The sequence below is a fragment of the Taudactylus pleione genome, unplaced genomic scaffold (assembly GCF_031769625.1).
Source record: "Taudactylus pleione unplaced genomic scaffold, aTauple2 ptg000064l, whole genome shotgun sequence".
Taxonomy (NCBI): Eukaryota; Metazoa; Chordata; class Amphibia; order Anura; family Myobatrachidae; genus Taudactylus; species Taudactylus pleione.
In genome coordinates, this window is record NW_028284466.1 from 9,714,121 (window position 1) to 9,726,184 (window position 12,064).

Genomic DNA, 12,064 nt, shown 5'->3' on the forward strand with positions numbered 1-12,064 from the left:
GTGTATCCCATTGCTTTATTGTCCCAGTAGCTCAGTGTACTTATCCCTGCAGTGTCTCTGTATCTCACCTTATCTCAATACTGGTTCCTGTATGGCAGTGAACCAATCTCTGCAGTGTCTTTGTATTCCAATGAGCCAATCCCTGCAGTGTACCTGTATCTTAGTGTACCCAATCCTTGCAGCGTCCCTATATATCAGTGTACCCCATCCCTGCAGTATCCCTGTATCTGAGTGCACCCCAATCCTACAGTGTCCCTGTATCTCAATGTACCTCATCCCTGCAGTGCCACTAAATCTCAGTGTACCCATCCTCCTGGTGTCCACAGGCACTGTTTCTGGGATGCTTTATGCATTGCATATTGGTCTCAGGAATACTATCTGCAGTGTCAGATTAACAACAGCACAGACAGGGCAGATGGCCACAGGACCCCAAAGACAGCTACATCAACAGCATAGGGGGCATTTGGGGATTCTGTGTCGGTGCACTACAATGTGTTTAAAACATTTGTGGTGCTGGGAGTATTTACACTTTATACATTTTAATAACATCAGCATCATATGATATTAACAATTTTATCGGTGGGGGTCCCCCACAAGTTAATTGCCCTGGGGCCCCCACAAACCTTAACCCAGCACTGACTATCCATATTGTATACTGATCTATAGGATGCTTTTATATTGAATATCAGTCTCTGTAATCCTCTCTGTATTATATGCTGATCTCTGATATGCTCTCTATATTGTATATCAATCTCTGGGATGCTCCCTGTATTGTATACAGTATAAGTCCTTAAAATGTCTGCCTTTGTTGTGACTCTGGACGAAAACAGTGAGTTGGGCATGCTACAAGTATATTAACCTAGGGAAGTTGGAGCCACTAATCAGGCACTGCTTATCATTTATTGTTCATATAACATTTTAGAACAATAATCTGAAGCATGATTGTAATATGTCAATGTGATATGTATTCAAAGTTTTACACATTTTTAATGAAATAAATTGCAAAATTCAACGATATTTAATTTTATACAGAATATAAAAAAATATATATTAGACATTGACAATAGTTCCCTGCAATTTGTATGTTTGTAAATAAATAAGAACATATACTGTACACACACTTCTATTTTAGTGGGAAGAATTCTTTACAGTAAGTGTAGTACCACTAGTCTTATTTGCCCATGAAAAGAATAACAGCAACCAGACACTTTTTAGTTTTATAATAGCAACGAAACACATAAGAAAATAAGTTTTAAACCCAAACAAAACTGTAAAAGCATATTTATGCATTAAAAGGAAGACAATCAAGACTTTTATTGCAATGAGTCACATTACAAGTTCAAACTGTCCCCTTGTGAGAATCCTCGCTAACAGGCATACAGTCACGATGATTCAAGTACGAGTGTTTTACTCAAAAATGGTAAAACGCATGTTGAGCTTGGAATGAATTGTCTAGAAATGCCAGCACTTATATTTACATTTAGTTAAAAACATTTCATTAGCCAAGATGAAAAATAACACAATGGTACTATGGAGCGTGGTAAAAATGGAACCTTCCAATGTACAGAAACTTTCTTACAAAATGAGGTCATTAAAAGTGTCCTTTATCACTGTGAAAAATGTATCTGATCGTTGGAGGATGGACACAGGTGGTGCTGTAGGATTTCATTTGTAGCGACATTAATATGGAACGGAGTCACTGACTTTTGAAAAATAACCAGCAAGGTACACACCAGTCCTTCTAAGGAGAACTTAACTTTCTTGTGTTACATAGGGCAGAATCTGGAAAAGGAAAGGTGGATGAAATAGTTTAGTGGTTTATCACACGTTAAGGCATTAAGGGCCATATTGAGTAGTTACAATCAGTGAAGGCCACACATGCATTCTGGGCCTGACTCATCACGGATCGCAACTGCAACAGCGTACACAGATCGGCCGATGGTGCGTACTGCGCATGCACTGCAGTGTATGTGCATGAGTTGGCATTGTGATCGGACTGTGACCACCTACGCAGATACAAAACCATCGCAGACCGAGGGACGGGACCAGGGCCGGCTCTAGGGGTGTTCAACCTGAGCGGTCGCACAGGGGCACCACCCATAGAGGGCGCACCCCTCCCCAACATCCTGATTTCAGCGGGACATTAATGTCCCGCTGTCCCACCCATGGGCCGCGGGTGGTTAAATCGAGAGGTTGGGGACCCCCACGGCCGCAGCTGTGCGGCGGTGCCGGACCCCGGAGACTCTGAATGGATGCTTGCGGCATCCATTCAGTGACGGGAGAGGGCTGGGGGAAGCCCATCTAGTGAGGCTCCCCCCAGCCTGACATTATTTGGAGGCAGACACGCCCCCTAATAACGTCACGTAGGGGGCATGGCATATAGTAATTAGGTCACGCCCCATTTTTGGTAACGCGCGCGAAGATAAGACTCTCTGAAGGGAGCCAGCACGGGGTGCTCCGACCCCTGGAGACGGCCCTGAACGGGACATCAGCGTTTGGAGGTGGTGACGAGTGAGTGGTTGTAGAAACGTAGCCGTGCTTGTCCATTTGAATGCCTTTTCCTGTGCGTGCATAGATTAGCCACTGCGACGGCATGCACAGCTTGAGTGCGACGACCACACAATTTCTGAGTAAGGACAGACCTGTTGTAATTTTGTGTAAGATGTCGATGTTACTTGATGGTACCGATGAATACGCAGGTCTGCGAGGTCTTACGGATGTGCGAAAGCGTTAGTAGGCGTCTCTATGCTGGCTTTGTGATTGCAAACATTAGCATATTTTCGCAGCAGGTCATCTGTGATCACAATAGCGATCCGTAGTGAATCAGGCCCTCTGTCAAAGCAACTTTTCATTACTTTAGGGTTAAAAAAAAAAAACCTATTACATATTTATACTTTAGTTAATCTGTTTATAATGTACAATATTGCAATTTAGAAAAAGAAATACGAAAAAAAAAAAACCATCAAAATTAGAACTTACTACAGTAGCTCAACGGCAAAATACAGTGGAAGGAAGTGTTTTTTCCATTATAGGTATATACAGTATATACAGTATAACAGATGATGCATAATTTTTATTGAAAACCCTTAAAGAGGTCAAGAGCCGCGAGGGAGAAGGGAGAAAGTTATGTGTATACTTATCAGACCACTTTGTCATGCCCTGCGCTCAGTAAAACAAAATCGTGTGGAAAAAAGATTACTATTTGGTCAGAAGTAAAAATATTTTGTGCAACCCACTGTTAAATATAGCAGAGAAGAGTAGCAATACTGGCTACCACAGGGCGGCTCCTAAGTTAATATTTAAACAATGTGACTACATTCTATAAAGGTTTTGCCCTGATCACACACTACTATTTAAACAGCATATCTTGATACAGTAAGAATGTATAATGCTGCTTGAATATACTTATTGACGTTAACTTTCACACACAGGAAAGCACATCAGAAATCGGTAATGCATTATCACTAAAGGTGCATATACACGTAATGATTTTTTTTAATGATTTAACTATAACGACGTCGTTATCGTTCAATCGTTGAAAAAAATCGTTCACTTTCTGAGTTATAACAATGAACGATTATCGTTCATGCACGTTCCCATTTGTAGTTCATTCTGACTGACCAACTGAACGATTTTCATTAAGGGAAGTTACAAAAATCGTTTGTAGTTCAAAAATTCGTTCATTACACTTTAAAAAATCTGACAGAAAATCGTTCAGAAAATCGTTGGTAACAAAATCGTTGTGTGTATATGCAGCTTAAGGTTTATAACTCATTAAAGTGGACCTGCCTCCTTCACAGAATAAAGGCAGCCATTGCTTTATGTCTGATGGTACTCCACAGACGCAGTACGGACACGGTTTTATTTTTTGGTAATATCGTTATTTCTTATATCTAATTCCAGAAACTGAAAAAATATAAATAGATGAATAAAATAAATATCTTAGTGGGAGGTAGAGGCAGCACTGTAGCTAGAGGCAGCCATTTGTAAGCACTAAAAACTATTCATGAACATGAAGTATATCGATTCACTAGTAACTAAAGACATTACTGAGGCATGAGGCACAAAATACTTTATTGTCTAGTACTGATTTGGAAATTAAAATCAAGGACATCCATGTGATCCACTAGTTCATGAATTGATATGTGACATTGTCATGAATATTGCTTTAGCTTACAAAATGGCTGCCTTCACTGAGAGTATGCAACGAGTACAATTTAATAGGTATAAAGCTGAACACATATTCATGCTCAGTTGTCTCCTCCCCCGGTCATTGGCCGACACATATGGTGTGAACTCCCACTAAGCTCTTCACTGTACATGCGTGTAAGATGCCTTACTGCACTTGCCTTTACCCTTGAACTAGCGCCAATGCTTCCACAGGGGAGTAAGCAGCAACATACTACCAGCCCACAACAGAAAAAGAAGAACACATTGGGGCAGAATAGACAGGCTTGTCAGGATACTCCTGTCATGCTTAAAGGGGCCAACTGTGTTTCGTTGGCCATGCACAAATGCTGTGAAGAGTTAGTCACTTTTGGAAAATGTGCTTAATATCACAGTATGTATGACTCCCAATTAGCCCAAGCGTTCTTAGCAAGCTGCAGGGCTGCCATCAGAAATTGTGGGGCCTGGTACTGACAAAATTGCCAGGGCCTTGGCAAAGGTGGGTGGAGCTCTGGTTAATGTGGGTGGAGCTACAGCAGGGTGGAGGGCACAGGGCAGGGAAGGCTGACTGGACTAAAGGGGGGAACAGAGCAGGGTCAGGAATTATGTACTTGGTTGCAACTTGCAGGAGAAACAGCGCAGGCGGTATTTTCAATATTGCGCTGGCTGCGAGTCAATCAGAAGATTGACTCGTGGCTGACACCATATTCGAAATGCCGCCTGTGCCGTTTCTCCTCCATGCCTGGCTACCGGTGCCATGTGCCAGCTGCAATCAGCTGGTGGCCCGGTGAAAATCCACACCACTACCCGGGCCCCCCTCTGTCTCCAGGCCTGGGCCTCTGGTCCTGGCAGTCGCCCCCTGATGGCAGCCCTTGCAAACTGCATTGAAACCAGAAGTGATAGGTCATTCAACTTATGCCCAAATTTAACAATGATCCTTATGCGAGCAGAGCAGCCACTGTACAAAACAATGTGTTATTAGTTACAAATTTTAACTTTACCATTTATTGTTTGTGTGGAAGCGGACACAGGAACACAGATATACCGTATCTTTAAAATTAAATAAACAAGATGAAATACAATGTTCTCACACTTGTATGAATTCATCCCTCCTTGTTCATGTTATGTGAAAACACAATCACACTGAAACTAAACATATTCCTATCTCTCTGGATTAGTTAGATGGACATATGGATGCTTTGTAATGTGATATTGTGTTTAAAGATTACGGGATTGATGTATTAAACAGTGGAGAAGTGAACCAGTAGAGAAGTTGCCCATAGCAACCAATCAGTTTCAAGGTAGCATTTATCAAGTACATTCTACAAAATGATATCTAGCTGATTGGCTGCTATGGGCTACTTCTCCACTCTTCGCGGCTCAATAAATCAACCACTATGGGCCTTATTCAGAGTCAGTCTGAAACTTTAAAAAGTCACATCTATGCAGCCTATTCCAAGTCAGTCACAACGGCAATTCTCGAGCTAATACTCCCTCCTTTTGACAGTGACTCCCTACCCTTGTCGTATCTGGATGTGACAGGCAGGGCCATAGGGACGGGTATGCGAGCGGTGCATTTGCCCAGGTGCAGCACCGTTGCTGCTCCACAACCCCTGCATCTGGCTAGAAAGGTACCTGGAACAACACCTGCTCGGATGGTCAGCACAGGGTGGCAGTGAGCCCTGCTCCAGCGCTGAAGACAGGATTGTGATTGGAGGTGTGGTTTCACTGACCGTACAGAAGATACTACAAATCACAACACACAATGGAAGGTAATGGCCGGAATGTGCAGGTAATAAAGTACCAAAGTTGCTTAGAGCATCTGAAAACATTATTTATTTTTTTATTTCATCATGTATATAAAATTCATTGATATTTATGTTTGTTTGTCCGGCTATGCATTCGGACACCCCTGCACCAATTGGGATGACACCAACGCGGAGTGGTCCTGTTGGATCCTGATCAAGTTTTAGGGAGGTTAGGGTCCCAGTCAGACCTCCTGTTGGTGTACACTGAGCACAAATTTGACCCAGGACTGCTGGGCAGAACTTTGACCCGGGGAGCCTGTTCTGGGCCTTCCACTGGATGGATTTGGACGACATCACATAATAAAACTTAATAACTTAAAGATACACCCTGCACCGATTGGAATGAAACCAACGTGAGGTGGACCAGTTGGATCCTGGCCAGGTTTTAGGGGGGGTTAGGGTCTCAGCCGGACTTCCCATTGGTGTACGCTGGGCAGAACTTTGATCCAGAGAGTCTGTTCTGGGCCTTCCACTGGATGGATCTGGATGAAAACTTTACAGAGGGGTGGCAATTGGTCTGGGATGCCTAATGGAGTGGTTGGGGTCCCGGTCGGACCTCACGGCGGAGTGCACCGGGCAGAACTTTGACCCACGGAGCCTGTTCTGGGCTTTCCACTGGATGGATTTGGACGACATCACATAATAAAACTTAATAACTTAAAGATACACCCCTGCACCGATTGGAATGAAACCAACGTGAGGTGGACCAGTTGGATCCTGGCCAGGTTTTAGGGGGGGTTAGGGTCTCAGTCGGACTTCCCATTGGTGTACGCTGGGCAGAACTTTGATCCAGAGAGCCTGTACTGAGCCTTCCGCTGGATGGAATTGGACAATATCACATAATAAAACTTAATAACTTGAAGATTTAAACCCGGGCAACACCTGGTACTTCAGATAGTTTATAAATAAACATGCAGGCTTCTCTTTCCTCATTTGTGACCAATCCGACTCAATCATCATTAGCAGCTTCACAGTTATCACCAGGGCCGTAGTTAGGGTAGCACAACCAGGGCACCGCAGGGCAGGGGGCTCGATTTGGTCCTATCAATTCTCCTGTTTACTATCATTCTCACTTGTATAGCTTCCTCTTCTTTTATCCCCAGCATCTCCTATCCTCCCCTATCTCTTCCCTGGCCCTTCCCCATGAGGCCTAGGCCCTTTTTCAGGTGCACTATCTGGTGTCCCTATTTAAAAAATGTGGGGGGGCACCAATGCTCTCTCTGGCGCAGGGCACCAAAACGTCTAATTACGGCTCTGGTCATTACTATCAACTTTACAGTTAGGAGGCTGTGTCTAAGAATTTTCGGCGGCGATGTTTGTGTTAACTTGAAATGACAGGCCCAAAACACCCCTTACTGCACTTTCATTGTGACTTCACACCCACACCCACTGCGGTCACATTCACTTTCCACGATTACACTCCCATATCAGCCCTGGTCTCAGAGAGTCGCAAGTCAGAGTTGAGACGAAAAAAAAAAAATAAAAAGATGCAGAAAGAGAAAAGGCGCATTGGCAGAGTGCGAGAAATCAAAGGTTGAGACAAAATAAAGTCCCACCTTGGGCAGCACAGACGGTGTAATGCTTAGCATTACTGCACTGAGGTCATGGGTTTGATTCCCACCACGGCCGTACCTGTGTGGAGTTTGTATATTCTCCCTGTGCTTGCGTGGGTTTGCTCCGGGTGCTCCGGTTTCCTCCCACATTCCAAAAAATACACAGGTAGGTTAATTAGCTCCCAACAAAAATGATCCCTAGTGTGTATGTGTGCGTGTACATGTGGTAGGGAATATAGATTGCAAGCTCCACTGGGGCAGGGACTGATGTGAATGGTCAAATATTCTCTGTAAAGCGCTGCAGAATATGTGTGTGCTATATAAATAACTGGTAATAATAATCTTACATCTGACTCTGAATAAGGCCCTATGTTTTATTATATTTGAATAAATAATGAAAATCTCCAATATGTTTAGTATACTACAAAAATAAAGAATGAGCTGAAGACATATTTCAGATTAGTGAACGTGTTGTATAAATATGGTACAACACCTTTAAAGTACATAACTAGAACCAACAATACAATCACACATCATGCTGCAACAAAATACAGCTAAAGCTAAAAATACCTTCAAAATAAATATAACTTTAACCGTTTGCTTTCAATTGCATAAGTATTTTTCTACTGTAATTCATTATATTCACTTTGTGGTGATTACCATACTGAGGTGATTTTAAGATAGTAATATTAGTGTGCGAGCGAGAGACGTCCTGGGTATAAAGTAAACATATAGTATTCCATGGGAACTTAAAAATTGAAGTAGAGGTACTGTAGTGCCCCTTGTAGGCAACAGATGGCGATACAGAACCAAAACATTCTGTCAGCGCTGATTTACAGGTCCTTGAATAACTGGTGCACCAGCAATAGTAGACGATTTTATACTCTCTTTACACTCTTTTATGGAACCTCGTATCACAAACTGAGAATACTGAAAAAGAAGTTGGCAAGTCTGAATAAGATTGTTGTAAATATAAATATATCTGTAGAAGTAACTCAATATTAGATTATTCTATCTTGTAGAGGTAGATCTATTTGTGTCTTGCTTTCCTTCAGTTCTTGTTAAGCAATAAAAGCATGTAGTGCATGCTGCCATATCTCTGTGAAATTCCATCCCATATCTGTTTTAACTGTTTTGGATCCATAAATAAACTGTTCTACAAACATTTTATAACCAGTCACACTTACAGGGAATTAAACAAGGTCATTTCCTTTATTAAACATGCATACATCATGCATCCATTAGTAGACATAGCCATGGCTGCTCCCAATCAAAATAAGCCAAAATAGCAACATTTAAATGTTATTATAAAGTAATCATGTATCACTTTCTCATATATGAAAAGATGCCACATTTAGAACATATTATTATTTACCATATTTTATTAGAATTGTTTAATTTGACCTTTCCTGCTTACTTCCCCTAATAAAGCACAATGCATTGTGTGTTACCTGTCATTTTGGATGCCCGAATCCGACATTCACCAATTATAATTTGTAGGTTGTTTCCATGAATCCATCCTTCTTTTTTTCTGTGCAAATTCCTCACCAACCTGTTATATTACAAACACAACGTTCAACACTATAATGCCACATTGCTTAGAGGAAACCAATCACTACTATCCACTTGGGGCAGTGGCCAAACATTAAAAATAGCCACTGAAAAAAAGAGACTGGCAGCTGAGCAGCGATAGGGAGCACAAACCTGCACATATATCCAGCATGGGGTCAGGCGTTAATATGTGGTTACTCTCGTCTTTAGCTTTACTTCCTTGGGACCAGAACCACATAGAACCACCAGTGCAACTTGTGCAGTAAACACATTTCAGCTCTCTTAATGGGAGAGATGTACTAAGTTCTGGAAAGTGATAAATTGGAAAGTTATAAACTACCTGCCACTCAGCTCCTAACTGTCATGTTACAGTTATGAGCTGATTAGTTGGTAGTTTATCACTCTCCAATGTATCACTTTCCAAGCTTAGTACATCTGCCCCTAGAGGATCCAGTCATTACTGACTAGGTGCATCGCTGTACCCACAGTCTGTATCCCAATCCAATAGAAGAGAGAAGAGTAGAACGTCAGCTTGACACAAGAGCTGGATTTACGTATGACAGGGTGTAGAGAAAAGGCGGTGCAGGCAAGAAAGACAAAGATAAATAAACAAGAGGAGGGTCATTAACAAACAGTGAACCGGCAAAGGGATGGTCAGATAGCAATCAGGGAATGGTTAGACAACAATCAGGGAAGGGGACATTCAGATAACTATCAGGGATAAGGCAGACAACAATAAGAGAATGGCTAAGCAGACAGTCAGATAGCAAATCATGGAAAGTGCAGATAACCACCAGAGAACAGGCAAGGGGACAGTCAGATAAGAATCAGGAAACGGGATAAGGGACAGTCAGAAAACAATCAGGAAATGGGCAGATGAGAAGGAACAGACATATTACTACTGAACAGGCAAGAGGACAGTCAGATAATCTGGGAATGGTCAGATAACAATCAGAGAACGAGTAAGGGGATGGTCAGATAATCAGAGAACAGGCAAGGGGACGGTCAGATAACAATCGGGATGATCAGAAAATAATCAAGGAATGGGTAAAGGGTTGGTCAGATAACAATCAGAGAATAGACAATGGGATGCTCAGAAAATAATCAGGGAATAGGTAACGGGATGGTCAGATAACAATCAGAGAATAGATAACGGGATGGTCAGATAGCAATCAGAGAATAGTTAACGGGGATGGTCAGATAACAATCAGGGAATAGGTAACGGGATGGTCAGATAGCAATCAGTGGATAGTCAGAAAGCAATCAGGGAATAGGTAACGGGGTGGTCAGATAACAATCAGAGAATAGGTAACGGGATGGTCAGATAGCAATCAGGGAATAGGTAACGGGATGCTCAGATAACAATCAGAGAATAGGTAACGGGATGGTCAGATAACAATCAGGGAATGGGTAAGGGGATGGTCAGATAACAATCAGAGAATAGGTAACAGGATGGTCAGATAACAATCAGGGAATAGGTAACGGGATGGTCAGATAGCAATCAGGGAATGGGTAAGGGGATGGTCAGATAACAATCAGTGGATAGTCAGATAGCAATCAGGGAATAGGTAACGGGATGGTCAGATAACAATCATAGAATAGGTAACGGGATGGTCAGATAACAATCAGGGAATGGGTAAGGGGATGGTCAGATAACAATCAGAGAATAGGTAATGGGATGGTCAGATAACAATCAGGGAATAGGTAACGGGATGGTCAGATAGCAATCAGAGAATAGGTAACGGGGATGGTCAGATAACAATCAGAGAATAGACAAGGGGATGGTCAGATAACAATCAGGGAATAGACAAGGGGATGGTCAGATAATCAGGGAATGGTTAAGGGCATGTCAGATAACAATCAGGGAATAGGTAACGGGATGTTCAGATAACAATCAGAGAATAGGTAAGGGGATGGTCAGATAACAATCAGGGGAAGGTCAGATAACAATCAGTGGATAGTCAGATAGCAATCAGGGAATAGGTAACGGGATGGTCAGATAACAATCATAGAATAGGTAACGGGATGGTCAGATAACAATCAGGGAATGGGTAAGGGGATGGTCAGATAACAATCAGAGAATAGGTAATGGGATGGTCAGATAACAATCAGGGAATAGGTAACGGGATGGTCAGATAGCAATCAGAGAATAGGTAACGGGGATGGTCAGATAACAATCAGAGAATAGACAAGGGGATGGTCAGATAACAATCAGGGAATAGACAAGGGGATGGTCAGATAATCAGGGAATGGTTAAGGGCATGTCAGATAACAATCAGGGAATAGGTAACGGGATGTTCAGATAACAATCAGAGAATAGGTAAGGGGATGGTCAGATAACAATCAGGGGAAGGTCAGATAACAATCAGTGGATAGTCAGATAGCAATCAGGGAATAGGTAACGGGATGGTCAGATAACAATCAGGGAATAGGTAATGGGATGGTCAGATAACAATCAGGGAATAGGTAACGGGATGGTTAGATAACAATCAGAGAATAGGTAACGGGATGGTCAGATAGCAATCAGGGAATGGGTAAGGGGATGGTCAGATAACAATCAGTGGATAGTCAGATAACAATCAGGGAATAGGTAACGGCATGGTCAGATAACAATCAGGGAATAGGTAACGGGATGGTCAGATAGCAATCAGAGAATAGGTAACAGGATGGTCAGATAGCAATCAGGGAATGGGTAAGGGGATGGTCAGATAACAATCAGGGAATGGGTAAGGGGATGGCCAGATAACAAGGTACTGTACTAATTAAGTCACCTGTGCTCAAGCATGGATATCCTTAAATGTGGACTGTAAAGGCTGAGTTTGGGAACCTCTGCATTAGTGGAAGCAACAGAGCTTAGGATGAAATTAGTATTTCTTACAGATGTATATTATATGTATTATTTGAGGGTTGATAGGCTCATACCACTGATAACAAATACTATATATACGCCACCCATGAACATGCGTGCACATGCATAGTAATGTG

General features: G+C 42.3%; 1 protein-coding gene across 10 annotated transcripts in view; it reads right to left on the reverse strand.

Annotated features, from left to right (window-relative positions):
- Nucleotides 1-1,062: 1,062 nt before the first annotated feature.
- MCF2 (MCF.2 cell line derived transforming sequence) overlaps nt 1,063-12,064 on the reverse strand; it is a 201,900-nt gene continuing 190,898 nt past the window's right edge. For all 10 annotated transcript variants that reach the window (XM_088465800.1, XM_088465799.1, XM_088465803.1 and 7 more), the window contains 2 exons: nt 8,980-9,080; nt 1,063-1,782 (listed from right to left, as the gene is read on the reverse strand). In XM_088465800.1, coding sequence (XP_088321926.1) covers nt 1,742-1,782; nt 8,980-9,080 — 142 coding nt within the window. In that variant the 3' untranslated portion in view covers nt 1,063-1,741. The remainder of the gene's footprint in view (nt 1,783-8,979; nt 9,081-12,064) is intronic.